Source organism: Tribolium castaneum, chromosome 9 (genome assembly GCF_031307605.1).
Source record: "Tribolium castaneum strain GA2 chromosome 9, icTriCast1.1, whole genome shotgun sequence".
Lineage (NCBI taxonomy): Eukaryota > Metazoa > Arthropoda > Insecta > Coleoptera > Tenebrionidae > Tribolium > Tribolium castaneum.
Window position 1 is genome coordinate 11,803,933 of NC_087402.1, and position 18,301 is coordinate 11,822,233.

Consider the following 18,301-nt stretch of genomic DNA (forward strand, 5'->3'; position numbering starts at 1 on the left):
CTAGTGCATGTATCTTCCACTATGAAAATCCATTTTTCTCCGCAATTGGAAGGGGGTAGAGGCAATACAAGTGCGCAGGTAGTCGGAAACATCTCTTCTCATACCAGGCCAGTAATAGCGGCAGGCAATCTTACTGTAGGTTTTGTCAACGCCGTAATGGCCGCCGGTAGGGGAGTCATGGTGTTGTTTCATAATATGGAGACGTTCATGATGTGGTACTACGAGTTGGGCCTCTTCATAATCATCGGCTTGGGAGTAGCGGTACAACACACCTCGATTCGTGACGTATCCACGAGAAGACCAGGGCTGAGCGATTTCAGGATTTGAGGACATTAATTCGTCGAGAATCTTCTTTACTTCTGGGTCCTTTAATTGTTCGTTGCGAATGTCGGCGTCCGAGCGAGCCGGTAAATCAATTTGGACTGTGCAGATCATACTAGATTCTTCAGTTGCTGGTCGTGACAAAAAGTCGGCAATAGTATTTGCTTTTCCCGGTGTATATTCGATTTCCAGATTGTATGGCTGGAGCTGAAGAGCCCATCGAGCAAGCCGTCCCGTAGGAGTTTTTAGCGACATGAGCCATCGCAGAGGTTGATGATCGGTGATTACGGTTGTTGAGTTTTCCCCCACATATCCTCTGAATTTGCTAATGGCCCATACGATGGCGAGGGCTTCCCGTTCCGTGGTTGAATAGTTGCGTTCCGATGAAGTTAACAAGCGGCTAGCGTATTCAACGGGTCTCTCGTCGGGGCCCTCCCCCTGGAGAAGAGCCGCACCGAGTGCATAAGCACTGCTATCGGTTCGTAAGATAAACGGTTGGGTTGGATCGGCTGCTCGTAATATAGGAGCTGTTGTCAACTTTTCCTTTAAAGTGGTGAATGCCTCGTCTTGTGCGTTTCCCCATTTCCAAGAAGCGTTCTTTTTGGTTAGTTCACTTAGTGGACGTGCCACGGATGCGAACTGATCAATAAATCGGCGAAACCAAGAGCAGGTTTGTAAGAAGGACTGCAGCTGCTTCAGGTTTCGTGGAGGTGGTATTTGTTTAATAGCTTCCACCTTCTTTTCATCTGGGGCGATGCCAGAGGGAGAGATACGATGTCCAAGATATCGTACCTCCGAACATCCGATCAAGCACTTGTTCCTGTTTATGCGTAGTTGAAAGCGTCGTAACTGGTCAAAAGTACTTCTCAAGTGGCGAATATGTGTATGACCATCGGGGGAGATTATAATGAGATCATCCAGGTATGCCAGTATGGGAACGTCGGGAATGCCGGTTTTAAATTTGTCCATTAAACGTTGGAACGAAGCCGGTGCATTGCGTAGACCGAATGGCATCCGTGTGAAGCGATATAGTCCAAAAGGGCAGATAAAAGATGTTTTATCCCTATCTCCCGGTTCCACCTGGATCTGCCAATAGCCGGCCTGTAGGTCCAACGTTGTAATACAACCAATCTTTCCAGTTGCGTGTAACAGATCGTCCAGTCTAGGAAGTGGATAGACATCTGGTTTTGTTACAGCATTTAGTTTACGGTAATCCACACATAGCCTAATGGTCCCATTGGCTTTGGGTACCATTACCACGGGAGACGCCCACGCACTATCACATTCTTCGATGATACCCTGTTGAAGGAGTCGCTCTATTTCCATTTGGAGGACCTTTCGTTTCTCACATGTCAGGCGATATGGAGGTACTGCTACAGGGAGGCTGTCACCGGTATTAATTCGATGGGTGGCGTATGGGGTTGGTGGACCAAATTCCGCAAATAAGTCTCTGTATTCCTTCACTAACCGGTTGATTTCATGCTTCTCCGTGGTGGTTAAAAACTGACCTTCTGTAGGGCGAAGCTCCAATGAACAAATTTCCGTTTTGTAAGGGATCGTCGCAAATAGATCGGTCTGGTATTCATCGTGATACTGGTCGTAATGCATCAGCATCTCGTTTGCATCTTGTAGCATGTAGTCGGCGCCACCGGGAGCTTGATAAATGTTCCACGTACCTCCGGGAGTAATTACGGACGGTATCATACTTGAATTATCGGGTGGTGGAGGGCCGTATCCATTAGCAATATATTCGGGGTCCAAGGGTGACAGAAATTCTACCTTTGTTGCTTGGAACACGGTACGAATGTCTTCATCGGTGGGAGTGGCGCAATCGTTAGCGAAGGCAACCTTTTCATTTGGATTTTGTTCGAAGTAAAACTGCTGATGCTTTAGGTCGATGATCACTCCACTGTCTTCAATAAAGTCGGCTCCCAACAAAGTTTTTGTATCCTCTGAGGTTGAGAGCACGATAAAAGTGGTTTTTGTGATTTTGCCTGCCAGCTTTACATTAGTTGTTACAGTGGGGACTTCCATCAGGCGGGTTCCACCATCCGCAAGAGTTGCTTCCACTTTTTCTTTACGTGGAGTACAACCTTGTCGGAGGAGGTGTTGATACAGGCTTATGCTTGCCACACTATTGCCGGCGGCGGTGTCCAACAATGCGGTTCCCGTGATGCCCAAGATTTCTATATTAACCGTTGGCCGACGCCGAGGTTGAATGCTTGTGTTTATTGCACAGAATCCAGTTGGATCCGTGGTTGGAGCACTTACTGGAGCAGTAGGTGGATTGCAATCCGGACAATTGCGTCGGAACACCCCCGGCCTTTGGCATCCGTAACACCGAATGTCCACTCGCGGCACTATTGCATTTGGTGCAGAAGGTGGTCCGGAAGTGGTGTTGGTCTTTAGTTTTCTACATTCACCAACATCATGTCCAAATGCTCTACAGAAACTACACCGTGCGCGATTTTTCCCGCCGTTTGCTTTAACGGTCGTGGTCCCATTCGTTTTTTGGGATTTTACCGGGCCCGCGGCCGATTCTTTTTCGTTTTCTTCGATTGCTCGCGCGCGATTCAAAAGTTCGTTAAATGATCCAATATCACTGCGCGGAATTTTGTCGCGAATTTTATGTCTTAGTAGGCCGTACACAACGTCAATTTGCCATTCTTCGTCAAGATGGCGTGTCATCTGTGCGAGGCGGTCCCGTTGGATCGTCACATATCTGTCCGTGGGCATTCCTTCTGGTTGGGGTTCACCGAAGATTTCCAGAAATAGTCGATAGTTTGGGCGACGAGGGGCGAAGGCGTTCCGGATTAGCTGCATGGCGGCATCCCAAGTGTCGACGTTATTCTTTACACCACTCCACCATTGATTGGCTTCTTTCATCAGAAGCAGAGGAAGACCTGCAAGTGCTTCGGCATCTTCTATGCCTTCCACTTCTTTGAATATGGTGGCCGCTGTGATGAATTCCTCAACTGCTGCGTGCGACCTGGTGCCATCGAATCTTGCCACACATTGTGTGAAATGCCTGGGGTTAGCGCGAGGTGCCCCAGGTGCTGGTGCAGGTGCTGGTGCTTGTGCCGCCATTCCTTGGATTTGCAGCAGCAATTGTTGAAATTGCTCCTGCGTCATCTGGATCGCCATCTCGTTCAAACGTGGACTTCGCCGTGGAGGTGCTTCTACTCTTTGACGTCGTCGTGGAATGTTGAAACTTCGGGCCCAGACGTTGGGCGTCAATTTGTAACAGTATTGGTGGGAGCGGGAAATATACTCCAAACGAGTTTGGTTTTTGTTAAAACGTTTATTTGTATAACATTAAGCGAACAAGGCCAAAGAAAATCCTAGATAGGCGCAAGTTGTTTTCAGTTGGACCCCGAAGGATGCTCGACTGAATCTCTTGGGTCCAGGGTAGAGGTCGTCCTTTTATTGGGTTTGCGGAAGGCGGTGCCTGCGCAAAGGGCTAATTGGGGTAGTGGGGCTGCGGCCGCTGGTGCAAGTGGCGCTACCAAAAGGGTATTGGTGGAGCGCTTATGAACTACCCGTACTAATTATTGCTACAGTTTTGAAATTAAATCGCGCATACCGTACCTACCATCCCACCTAGTTACAATTCTAATGTCTTTATGTTTACGTACATTTTCCATGCACTTACCATATATAGCATTGATCATTAGTTTAAAAAAATCTTTTTCAAATTCGTTTTGTGACTGCTGTCTTAAGCGTGTATTTAAATCTATATATTCCAGCCATGGACTCTGATTAAATGTTAGGACGCGATGTACTTTAGTAATTTTTAAACCAAGTCTTAAATACATTTTTAAATTGCGATAATGGACTATATAATTAATTTTTGGAAACAATGTTAAAAGCAATTTTTCTAATTTTGATTTGGAATTTGGTGGTTTTAAATGTTGTGGTGCTAAAGGTAGGTCACTGTGTAAATCATGTAAAGGAGTTGGATATTCTAAATCACATTCAATTATATAACCATCATTGGAAGTATCTGATGTATTTAAAATTTCTGTAATGTTAAAGTCTTCTAAAAATCTAAAGTTACCATAAGGTAAATATTGTGACATTGTGGCGCCATAGAGATTGTTGACATCAAAATACATGAGATATGAAAGTTCTTCATTTGAATTATATCCATCTTTCATGTAATGATTATTGGCTTTTGCGTATCTATTACTACACTGTGAAACACCTCCTCTAATACCCCGTTCAATAAACATTATCATATCTATATCACTTAATAGCTCTAAACATATTCCAGTAGATTTCAGCATTGCATCGAAAGTTAATCCTTGAAGAGTGAAGTAATGAAGTGGATCTAATTTATAAATATTTAAACATGTTTCTCGAAAAGTTTCGAAAACATCAGCCAACAAAATAACATCAGTACGTAGATATAGATCACTATATTCTCCCAATGTTTGAATTTTAAATGTCTGCCACACAGTTTCTGCATGTTTATAACTATCTCCAGATATATTAGATTCATGCATTGTACTATAAAAATCTTTTTTTGATGGTAATATTGTTTCATTGAGTTTATCCCAGCTGTCAACATAGTCATATGGAAATACCCCTTTTTTTATTAATAAATTAAATTCTTCATTTGTTTTACAGAATTTTCGTGTTATTATTTTTTGTTCAGCTTTTAAGTTTGATGAAAGTTGATCAAGACTCTTAGACATAAAACGAAACGAATCTATAAATCGAAAAGTGACATCAGTACCTCCCACAGATTTGGAAAATGATATATATTTTTCTTTATTTATTGGTAGTAATTTAATATTACCGGCAAAAGCTGTTGACAGTTCTTTAATAATAAAATGAGCGTCATATCCACTCAAATTATGGAACACAACAGGAATGGTATATGAATCTTGATAATTTAAACTACATCGTTGATGAGCCGGTCCTCTAAATTTTCCCGTTAAATGATTATGATCTCGAACTTTAATTTGATCTGATTCAATAGTTTTATTACAAATGTGACAAATATTGGACTCTTTATATGAACGTTCTTGATCGTAGCTAAGTTTTTCCATGGGTAATTTATTTTTAAATATTTTATCACATTGTTCGGCAATGTCTTTTAGTTCCGTAACAAACCACTGAATACAATCTTGATTACGATATAATTGAAATTTTGAAAGCGAGTCATCATATGAACACTTTAAGTAATAAGCTATACTACAAGCAATATGTTTTTGGTAAGGTATAGTTTTACTGTGAATATTATTATCAATTTGAGAACATTTTACCAAAATACTTTCGAGATCAGCATAAATTACAAATGGCACTTTTTCCTTATAAAGATGATTTTTAAATTTCAAAGATGTATCGCGTGGTAATGACACTGAATACTGATTAAGCTTTTGACAGTGAATTTTATGTTTGGTTAGAATGTCTTCGGTTGTAAAATAATTTAAACATCGTTCACAAATAAATGTTTTATGTTCATGAGTAGACAACTGATGTGATAAAAGGCGAGATAAATGTTTAATCCATACAAAATGGTAATATAATTTTTTATTATGATGCGATTCTTCTTCATCCATATTAATTTGTTGGTAGCATGAGTAAATTGATTGTAGGAATATTCTTATCATTATTTTTATTATAAGTGCTTAAACGTGTCGGAAATATTTTATTTTTTTCTTCAATACAATATAAATTAATTGATAAATTGTTCATTATTTCAAATTTTCAAATATTTTTCAAATTTTTCAATATCTCTAATTGTTATTGGAAAACTTATATTATCATACCTTAAAACGTTTTCAAAATTTGGATATGATGATGTTCTGTGGGGATTATTTTTCACAGGATATAATGCAGACACAACTGACCAAAGAAAACAAAATTGATCATTATTCTGTACATTTATTATACAACGTTTTTTTTTAATAAAGTTCGGTACTTCCACAAAACTTGAATTATTTCCAAATTTTATTGGATCATATTGATTAATATTTACCTTTAATCCCAAAATTTCATATAACGCCCAACCACTATCTTTTTCAGCAAATGATTCTAATTTATTTAATATTACACTAACTACATTTTCATGATACCATTCTCTAATATTAGTTGTTGAATCTATGTGATTATTTCTAGTTGCAAATGTTTTTAAATCTATTTCCAACGTAGATGGTTGTATGAAGTTACCTGAAAACACAACATTTACTTTAAGCATTGACTTTGCTAATTCTTTTTTAATTTTTAATACAAAACTTTTATATGCTCGTGTTAAAAATATTGCTGGATCTTTTATATGAATATTTGAAATAAAACCTGAACGAATTCTTCCATTAAAACAAGAATTTAAATCCTCCCATAAAACCTTTTGACCAAATGCTTTTTTCGATACATTTGATAATCCCTGACCAACTTTACTGCTTTTATTGTGGAGTAAGTCTTTTTTAATTTTTTTTAATTTGAGTCGATAGTATTTCAAATGAGCAAGACTGGCTTCCAAAGAATGTGGATTTTCATGAATGTTTGTTTCATGAATTTTATTGATCAAAGCTTTACTAACTATTTTAACACTCCTATTAATATATTTCGAAAACGAATTAATTTCATCCAAAGTTTTAATTTTACTAATGTATTCACGAATTAAATTTATAGAACGTTTAGCTAAAGAGCTCACTGTGCCAGACATACCTACGTTTTTTCACTTTTGTCACAATAATTATACCTATGAATTATCCACAACTTGTATTTTTACTATACGAGGAAGCACAAAAACTGTTAACAATAATTATATGAATTAATCACAACTTGTATTTTCACTGTATGAAGATTGTCTGAAGACTGTTAAAATTCACGCTTTCACCCTCATATTTATACTGATTAAATATTGCATCATGATCTAAAAATAACAGTGACCTCATGAACTTAAAATAACCATGACATCATGAACTAAAAATAGCAATGAAATTAGGGGATTCCCAATATTTCCGATAGGGGACTTACCCTGTTGTGATATTAAATGAAATAAAGATATGAGCATTCGTCTTTTGTAACACTATACACATTTCCGCTGATAAAGGGATACAAAATCAAATATACCTACGTTTGTTCGCACAGGCATCAGATTACACTTGCTGCAAATTTGCAAAATTTTTGCAAAATCAGCATTTTTTTGATATCGGATTACATTTTGTGCAAAGTCAGCATTTTTGGTATCAGATTACATTTTGTGCAAAATCAGCATTTTTTGGTATTAGATTACATTTTTTGCTGATGTCGACAAAATTTTTGCAAATTCAGCAAATTTTGGTATCAGATTACATTTTTTGCTGATGTCAACAAAATTTTTGCAAATTCAGCAAATTTTGGTATCAGATTACATTTTTTGCTGATGTCAACAAAATTTTTGCGAATTCAGCAAATTTTTTTTAATATCAGATTACATTTTTTGCTGATGTCAGCAAAATTTTTGCTAATTCAGCAATTTTTTTTGATATCAGATTACAATTTTTGCTGATGTCAGCAAAATTTTTTTTTTGTATAATCAGCATTCTCCACTCTATTTTACCCCCAAAATGGCGGATTTGTTTTCCTTAAGGCCTTATAAAAGCTTTAGGGGTACTCAAAGTTAACAGTAAAGCTTCATCGTTTCTGTGTGTGTTTTTCAATATGAATTATTTTGAAGCCTCTACTTCGGCAAATGCCACCACTTCTGAAAATAAAGTAAGTTTTTGAAATTGATTTTAATTACTTTTAACAATTTTTTAACATTTTTTTAAATCAAATTTACTTCAATAAAATATTTATTATTTTTTACTTTAGTCTAATATTTTTTTATATTTTACAGCTAAAGAGGAAAAATTTATTATCACTCAAAAAAAACCAACCTCCACCACCACTACGAAAAAATGTAAGTTTTTAAAATTACCTTTAATTAATTTTAAGAAATGTAATTAATATGAATTGTTTTTTTTTAATGTTATTTTCCTTTTAACTTTATTGAATATTTTTTAATTTTTTATAGATGAAAATAAATGTGCAAACAAACGAGTCTCCACCACCACCGCAAGAGAGTGTAAGTTTTTTTAAATTATCTATAATTAATTTTGAAAGATACAATTATTGAAAACTATTTTTGTTTAATATTATTATTTTTCTTTTAACTTTAATGAATATTTTTTAATTTTTTATATTTCTTGTAGCAAATTATTGACCTGGTAACTCCTGCCTACGTTAGGCACACCTGCGGGGCAGGAGGAATTTGAAGAGCTCCTCCTAGCTGTAGGGGGAGACTGGGAGGAGCTCTTTAAATTTGGAGAAGAAGAAGTGGACAGTCACCCCAAAATTGTGGTCCTCTCCGACAAATTAATTAAACCGGTTGCGGCCACGGGTCGCAAAAACCTTAGCCTCCTAAGGAGTCAGGAGGAAGAAAATTTCTCCGACATGGAGGAGGAGGCTGGGCCCGTGGCGGAATCAGGGAAAATTGACATTCTGAGATCGCAGTTTGAAGAGGCGTCAGGGGGGATACGCGAAGAAATTAGAGCCCTTAAGGTGAAAATTTCGGAAAAACTCTTGCACTTAAAACGCAACCGCAAATTCGGCAAGAAAATAATCAACAATATTGAATCAAAAATTGAAAAAATGAATAAAACAAAAGAGGAGGTAACCTCAATTTTAGAAAAACAAAAACAAGAAGAAGAATATTACCAAAATATTTTAAAAAATTTGTAAATTTCTTGTATATATTATTAGTTATAGTTTGTAAATATTTTTAGTTAGTAAATTGTAAATTTGTAAATAGGTATATATTTTTGTTAGTTTAGTTTTTATTTATTAGGTATTAGGTATTACTATCAATTTTTTAATTTATTTAATAAATAATAGTTAGTATATCTGCCTTTTATTTTCACATCACAGGTTCAGTGACTGAAAGGTGATATAGTTGCGTACTACAAGAGGTTGTTGAAACTCAGATCGTTGCATTCAGAAGCGTTCACAAACAGAGACTTACAATACGTATAAAAATTAAAAACCTTTACATTACGCTTTAGTTGCTGGTTGTTCATCATCATGCGAGTAATAAAACAAAAAACTAAGCTTCCAATAAATATCAGTGATTCTAATATTTTAACGAACCAGAATCGAAGACATGGTGATTTATTACCCTCATCTATTCGATGTTTAATTGTAGGTCCAAGCAATTGCGGTAAAACTAACTTAATTATTAATCTTATTGATTATATTTTATTTAATTTTTAGTAAAAGTTTACTGATAACTCTTATGGATATATTTTTAATTTTTTATCTTATTTGCAGGATATAATTACCATCAATTTGTTAACGCCTGTTTACCCCCAGGACACTCCAGCAAATCAGGCAGAATTTGAGGAATTTTTTAATTCTGGATGCTGGAGTGACTGGAATAGTCAACTGGAGTTAGATGAAGTGTCCATTGTAAGCAAGGACATAGAACAAAACTGTGAACCTAAGGCCGAACCGAGAATTAACATAACTTCAAATAAACTGATCAGACCGATAAGTAGGTCAAGAGGCGTAAAGGACCTCAATCTTCTGAGGGAATCCTTTATCGAAAACAGTTCTGAGGAAGAAGCGGAGGAAGCCACCCTAGCCACCCAAGCCACCCAACCTGAAATGAGGTTGCAACAAATGGTGGAGGAAGTTGCAACCTCATTTAATGCGGAACGGATTGAAGAAGAAATTCGGGTCCTTAAAAAAATTTTTTTTGATAAAGCGGAAGCGCTCAAAAGGACCCGAAGCTTCGGGGAGGACCTTTTGAGGAACCTCGACGCAGAAGAGACGGAAATTCGGTCGAATATGGAGCGTCAAATTTCAGTGGTGAAGAGAAGGCGTCAAAACATTCAAAAAATTTTAGACACCCAAAAAAAAGAAGAGGACGAATGCAATAGATTTCTGAAAAATATTTTAGTTTAATTTTTATAATTATTTTTGTAAATATTTTTTTGTATATATTTTTGTTTATATGTTTTTAATTAGTTGTATAATAAATAGTAGTTAGCATATCTGCCTTTTATTTTCACATTACAGGTTCAGTGACTGAAAGGTGATATGGTTGCGTACTACAAGAGGTTATTGAAACTCAGATCGTTGCATTCAGAAGCGTTCACAAACAGAGACTTACAATACGTATAAAAATTAAAAACCTTTACAATACGCTTTAGTTGCTGGTTGTTCATCATCATGCGAGTAATAAAACAAAAAACTAAGCTTCCAATAAATATCAGTGATTCTGATATTTTAACGAACCAGAATCGAAGACATGGTGATTTATTACCCTCATCTATTCGATGTTTAATTGTAGGTCCAAGCAATTGCGGTAAAACTAACTTAATTATTAATCTTATTGAACAGATAAATGGAGTCAAATTTGAAAATTTATACATTTATTCAAAATCATTATATCAACCAAAGTATCAGTATTTGGAAAAGCTTGTAAAACCCATAAAAGGTTTGGGATATTTTGCATTTAGCGGATTAGAAAACAATCTTCCGCACCCGCCTGAAGCAAAACCAAATTCTATATTTATATTTGATGATGTAGCATGCGATAAACGAGATCTTATGAAAGCATATTTTACTATGGGACGACATAAATGTATTGATTCATTTTACTTATGTCAAACATATTCACATGTACCAAAGCATCTAATTCGTGATAATGCAAATTTAATCGCTCTATTCAAGCAGGACAACCTAAACTTACGACATGTATATGATGATCATGTAAATACTGATGTTTCATTCGATGAACTCAAAGAAATGTGCTCAATGTGTTGGAAGAATAATTATGGTTTTTTAGTGATAGATAAGCTTAGCGATATTAATAATGGAAGTTACAGAATAGGATTTGATTCGTTTATTGATCCCCAAATCAAATAAAAACTCAATACACTGTTTTACTGCATTTTAGTTATAATTTGAACTTCTTATTGTGAAGACATCATTTTCCATACCAATTACTACGGAGCTTAAAACAATAGCGAAGACATTAGATAAAGATGAAGGACATGATGAGAATAATTTAAAAACAGAAAAATTATTAGAATCAAAAGTTGAAAGTTATTCTAAACCGAAATTTCATCCTTTTATCGATACAAATGATTCATTACCATTTTCAATTGGAGAAGATAAAGTTTCGAATCTGTCACATCAGCAAACATCAACACTCGAAAACAGTAATTTTGCTAATGTTTTTGATGTGAGTAATAAACCTGAAATTAGTAATCGGAATCATGATACTAAATTGCAAGAACATTACATTGAAGAAATGTTGCATGGCAAAGAAAATACTCAGTTTGACAAGACGTTCGGTGTAAGATATGATAAGCGTAAAGACAAGTTTTTTGTTGGATCAGAGCAAGTGGATTTCGATGATTCAAATATTATTATAAAGGATAAAGTGTATAAAGCAACACCTGGATTATATGAATTGTTATTTAGAAAACAACCTAATAAAATTTATACAAATAATGATTTAAATGACTACAGCGATATACTACACACAACCTACGCATATAAGAGAAACTTTGATCCGCAAGATCGAAATGTTGGCACAAGATCAAAAAAATATAAACAAATTATTGCTCCATTATTACGTAGGTTTTTCCCGCAATTCTGCGAGAAACCCTTCGATACGAATTGTCGCTCCACCCACACTCACCCCTTGTGAGCTCATTGGATGTTGGCTAAGGGTTGTTTAGCATAAAACGAGCCACCCTTAGCCACATCAATCAGTATTCAATCAGTCTCCAACCAGTATTCAATCAGTATCCAATCAGTCTCCATTGAGTATTCATTGAGTATTCATTCCCTTCTTAAACCTCGCTGGTCTCTGCGATGGGCGCTATCGACCCTCCACCAGCTCTCCAATTTCTCCCCTGTCTCACTTAACACCGAACTCAGTCGTTTTATTCCAACAAAACCCCGAACTTTTCAGTTCGTAACTACAAATGAAGCTTCGTACAATTAAACGACCATTGTTACCGCTGCTACGCTGAGCTGCGCCACAAGGGCCAAAAGCTTCGCGGTAACAATATATCTTTCGCGCATCCAACTCTACTGCGCGAAGACGCATTTATTTAAATGCGATAAGCGAACAAAAGCCCGCCGTTGAAGTTTCTTATCGAAAGGAATGGAAGGAAAGAGCGTGGGGTTTCAATAAAACATACAATCATTCGAGCGTGGGCGTACGCCACCTCCGCGTTTATTTGTTTGCTGATGGAGAGTAACACTATGCAGCACACTTTACTTTACTTGACTGCAACTTTTTTTAAATTTATAAGTACTTGATACATTTCTAAATCTTCTTTTAATCTTTTTAGATTTAATAAATATTACTTGAACCGATCACTATACATTTTTTTTAAGTCGTTATAGTTATAGTTATAGTTCCTATCCTTTATCACGTTGGAAGTCTTCTTTTTTACTGACTTCATAATTGTTGTTGTTGTTGTGTTGACTTTTTGGGGTTGCTGATTTTTCACTTTAAGTCTAATATCTCTCCTAGTTCTTTCACTTTGAATTATCACTTTTTGATTATCACTCATTTTCACTTAAATTTGCACAACAGTGAGATGAATGAATAATCTATGCATACAGCAAGTTCGCAGTTTTATAGGTACATCATTATGAGATCTAAGGGGACTGAGGCGTCAGGGTTTCACTTAATGAGTCACAATCTAAAAATAGCAATGACTTATCGATTCAATAATAACTATGACATCATAATCTAAACTTAGTCATGATGTCATGTTCCAAAAATAGCAATGACCGCAGGGATTCCCATAATTTTCAATGTGGGATTTCCCAGGAGATTCTTATCCTGACGTCCTGATTAAAAAATAGCCATGACATCATGATCTAAAAATAGCTACAACATCAGGGGATTCACATAATTTTTAATGTGGGATTCCCCAAAGTGTCGCATGCGCAGTTCTTATCCTGACGTCATGATCCAAAAATAGCCATGACATCATGATCTAAAAATAGCTACAACATCAGGGGATTCACATAATTTTGAATGTGGGATTCCCCAAAGTGTCGCATGCGCAGTTCTTATCCTGACGTCATGATCCAAAAATAGCCATGACATCATGATCTAGAAATAGCTACAACATCAGGGGATTCACATAATTTTCAATGTGTGATTCCCCAAAGTGACGCATGCGCAGTTCTTATCCTGACGTCATGATCCAAAAATAGTCATGACATCATGATCTAAAAATAGCTACAACATCAGGGGATTCCCATATTTTGCGTCGGGGGAATCCCTGAAATGGCGCATGCGCAGACGAAGTGAATTTGAACCGGCACAGCATATCTACTGGTATAGAATCTTAAATTGAGTGTTTAGCGGTTTAGTGATTGCAGACTTGATAATTATAGGTGGTTGTTTAGGTTTTCTTGTTTGGGTTGGGGTTGATTTGACTCTTTTTGGGTTTTGTCTTATTTCGGTCGCTTCTTGTGATTGTAACTGTGGAATCATCTCGCTTGTGGGGTCAAGTTCAGTTATATTCAGATCCTCTGCAACCTCAGGTGTTTCAGTTGTTTCTGCTTGGGCAAATAAAAAAAAAGTTCTTTCACTTACCTACGTTTTGTCTATTGTGCCGAAATACCGTCTCCGGTAAAAGTCAGTTAATCAACACCTAGAATAAATTCGGAACAAAACCCGGACTCACAAGCTTTTAGAAATCAATCTGAATAAATGTAGAAGTAATATCTCTCTACGGGTTTCACGTACACAAGCTTTGACAAAGACTTGTTCAGAACTTTTTGCCATTTCGCGATATCAGTTTATTACAGATATTTTGGTTTCTTGGTTATATCTCAGAAACAGTTACTCCTATTTTTATTTAATTTTTATCTTTTTACTAAAATTAAAGCTGATAAAATTTCAAACAAAATTGTTATTTGCATTTTTCATGTAGGACTAACTATAAGCGAGATATAAGTTTAAAAATAATTAATATTTAAAAAAAAAGTGCTTTAACAGAAAATGACTTGTGATTTAAAATACACTTAATTTATTAGGTCCAACACTTTTATAGAGGAAAAAGGAGGAGACATAAAAGTCACTGAAGCTTTCAGAGTCGTTTTTAAATACTGCATTTTCGTCTTCGTCTCAAACATTGAAAACTGAATTACATTTTTTTCAGTAACAGTTACAGTTTTCTTATTGGTTTTTTGCTTATATTTAGAAAACAGTTACTCCTATCAATTTTTATGTTTCTTCCAAAATTAAAGCTGATAAAATTTCCAACAAAATAGTTATTTGCATTTTTCTTGTAGAACCAACCTTAAGCGAGTTATAGAGTTGGATATAAGTAATCTTTAACAAAAATTTGCTTTAAAATAAAATGTTTGAAAAACTGAAATTAAACTAAATTAATTGGGTCTAACACTTTAGTAGAGGAAAAAGGAGGAGATATAAAAGTCACCAAAGTCTTCAAGAGTCGTCTTTAGTCGTCATATTAATAACAATAACATTAATAATAATAATACTAATAGTACTAAATTTGCTTATATGCAAGCGCTTAATTTAAGTAACAGTTTTTTGGTTTTTTGCTTATATCTCGAAAACAGTTACTCCTATCAATTTTTATCTTTTTACCAAAATTAAAGCTGATAAAATTTCCTACAAAATATTGTATTTTTCATGTAGGACTAACCATAAGCGAGATATAAGTTTAAAAATAATTAATAATTAAAAAAAATGTGCTTTAACAGAAAATGTCTTGTGATTTAAAATACACTTAATTTATTGGGTCCAATACTTTATTAGAAGAAAAAGGAAGTGACATAAAAGTTACTGAAGTCTTCAGAGTCGTTTTTAAATGCTGCATTTTCGTCTTCATCTCAAACATTGAAAACTGAATTATATTTTTGTTCAGTAACAGTTACAGTTTTTATTTCGCTTAAAAACACAGATCACAGATGATCTTTTGCATAGAAATGTGAAAACGCTTATATAACACACAAAATAAGCTTCATTTTTGCTTAGAAAACTAAGCTTAGATTGAGAAGGAAATTGATTATTAAAAGTATTGTTATTATTATTATTATTATTATTATTATTATTATTATTAATTATATTATTATTATTGTTACTATTAATAATATTATTACTATTATTATTATTATTATTATTATTAAAACCGATTATAACTATTTTATAATAAATGTTTTTATACCAGTCTTAAAGTGAGTTATTAATTTTAGACAATTTCTTGCCTAAAAACACAGATCACAGATGATCTCTTGCGTAGAAATGAGAAAACGCTCATATAAGACAAAATAAGCTTCATATTTGCTTAGAAAAACTTAGCTTTGATTTAGAAAAAAATTCAGTATTAAAAGTATTATTATTATTATTACTTTTATTACTATTATTATTATAATTTTTATTATTATTATTATTATTATTATTATTATTATTAAAAACCGATTATAACTTTTGTATAGTAAATGTTTTTATACCAGTTTTAAAATGAGTTATTAATTTTAGACAATTTCTTGCCTAAAAACTATAAAATGGCTTAGATTACCAAAAAACACTAATCACAGATGATCTTTTGCATAGAAATGAGAAAACGCTCATATAACACACAAAATAAGCGTCATTTTTGCTGAGAAAACTATGCTTATATTTAGAAGGAAATTTATTATTAAAAGTATTATTATTATTATTATTATTATTTTTATTATTCTTATTCTTATTATTATTATTATTATTATTATTATTATTATTATTATTATTATTATTATTATTATTATTATTAAAAACTTATATTAAACAGACAGAAAACGTCGTATTCTGTCACAAATGAGCTAATTATGTATCACTTTAAATAGAAGCAGTTTATCCTGTTTGTTTCTTTGCTTACATAAGAGCAAACTTTTATAAAGCTTAACTAAAACCACATATTCTGACGCAAAAAAACGAATTACGTTATAGACTTGACGAGAACGGCGTATCTCGGACTCTTATAGGGCTCTTATAGGAACAAAAAGTATCAGTTTGGATTAAAACAAATTATTTTTGTTGACTCTCAGTCCGAATTGTTCATCAGTTCAAACAAAAACGGCTTATTTTAGACGATCTTTTGCTTTGAACAAGAAAACTTACATCGAACAGACTAAAAACGTATAACTCTGGCATAAAAGAGCAATTTATGTATCACTTTGGATAAAGGCAGCTAATCCTATTCGTTTCATAGCTTAAAATAGACTAAATTGTTAATAAACCTAACAAAAACGCTGTATTTTGTTTTTGTTTCGTCTCAAAGAAATAATTTACGTTATAGTGTTGACCAGAACTGTTAATTTCAAACGATTTTATGCCCCCAAACGAATAAACTTTCACTAAACAGATGCCAAACGTCTTAGTTCGTTTTATAAAAATGACTTATGTTACAGTTTAAACAAAAACAAATTATTTTCGTTGTTGTTGTGGCAAAATAATTTATTTCGAATGATTCAATAGAGCGAAACGTGTAAACTATTATAGGACAGATGCAAAACACCATATTACCACATAAATCGTTATTTTAAAGCAAAGTATTACCTTTTGCACTTGTTCAATTAAAGTTTGCTTACTTCGAAGTATGTAATCGTCCGAAATATTTTTTTTTGTCAAAACTATAACGTAATTTGTTCTTTTGTGCTTGAATATAAAGTTTTCATTACGTTTTATAGTATTTTACTCTACTCTAAGCATAGAATCAAACAGAGTAATCCGCTTTTGTTAAAACTGATACATAATTTGCTCTTATTTTCGAGAATAAGACGATTTCAATATGTTTGATAAATTTTTTTTTGTTTATAGCACGGAATCGTTTAAAATAAGCTGTATTTGCCTAAACTGATACGTAATTTGATATTTTCTTTTGGATACGAAGTTTTCAGTTTCTTTGACGTGAAATTTCTTGTTGCAAAAGGTAATACTTCGCTTTAAAACAACGATTTATGTGATAATATTTGATTTTGCATCGGCCCCATAAAAGTTCACTCGTCTCGAAGCATAAAATCGTTTAAAATTAACAGTGCTGGTTAAAACTATAACGTAAATTAATTCTTTGAGACGAAATTTAAAGTTTTCATTCAGTTTTATACAAGTTTACTCTATTCTAAGCAAAGGAGTAATCAGGATAAACTGCTTTTATCCAGAGTAATATATAATTTGCAGTTTTCAGCCAGAATAAAACGTTTTTAATCTTTTTAATGTAAGTTTTCGTGTTCAAAACAAAGAATCGTATAAAATAAGCAGTTTTTGTCCAGACTGAAACGTAATTCGAATTTCTGTGCCTGAATAAGGGGTTTTCAGTTTCTTTGATGCAAGGTATCTTGTTTGTAACAATGAATGAACGAAAATAATTGGTTTTAATCCAAACTGTGACATAAATCGTTTTTAAAAGGCGAAATAAGACGTTTTTCCTTTGTTCTGTGAAAGTTTACTCGTTTCAAAGCATAGAATCGTTTGAAATTAACAGTTCTCGTTAAGACTATAACGCAAATCTTTTGTTTTGTGCTAAAATAAAACGTTTTTAGTCTGTTCGATATACGTTTTTTGTTCAAAGCAAAATATTGTCGAAAATTTTTGTCTAAAACTAATACAAAGTTCGTTGGTTTGTGTCCGAATACAAAGTTTTCAGATTCTTTAATGTTAGGTTTGCTGCTTCTAACAAATAATCAACGAAAATATTTTGTTTTAATAAAAACTGCAATATAAAATGTCTTTATATTACAAAACGTGGCATCTGTTTAATAAAAATTTACTCGTTTGGAAGCATAGAATCATTCCAAATAAGGTATTCTCGTCAAAACTATAATATAATTAGTATTTTGTGCCAGAATACAGCGTTTTTGTTAGATTTATTAACAATTTAGTCTATTTTAAGCAATGAAACGAATAGGATTAGCTGCCTTTATCCAAAGTGATACATAAATTGCTCTTTTATGC

The 18,301-nt window shown here is 34.0% G+C and overlaps 1 protein-coding gene across 1 annotated transcript; it reads right to left on the reverse strand.

Moving 5' to 3' along the window:
• Positions 1–3,509, reverse strand: LOC135267123 (uncharacterized). The gene has a single exon (XM_064358912.1). It carries the CDS (start codon positions 3,463–3,465, stop codon positions 1–3), a length of 3,465 nt encoding a protein of 1,154 aa, XP_064214982.1. The 5' UTR covers positions 3,466–3,509.
• Between the last annotated feature and the right edge of the window lie 14,792 nt (positions 3,510–18,301).

Excerpts from the sequence above, each read along its gene's own strand:
- LOC135267123 (XM_064358912.1), bottom strand. The coding sequence starts at position 3,465 with ATGGCGATCCAGATGACGCAGGAGCAATTTCAACAATTGCTGCTGCAA.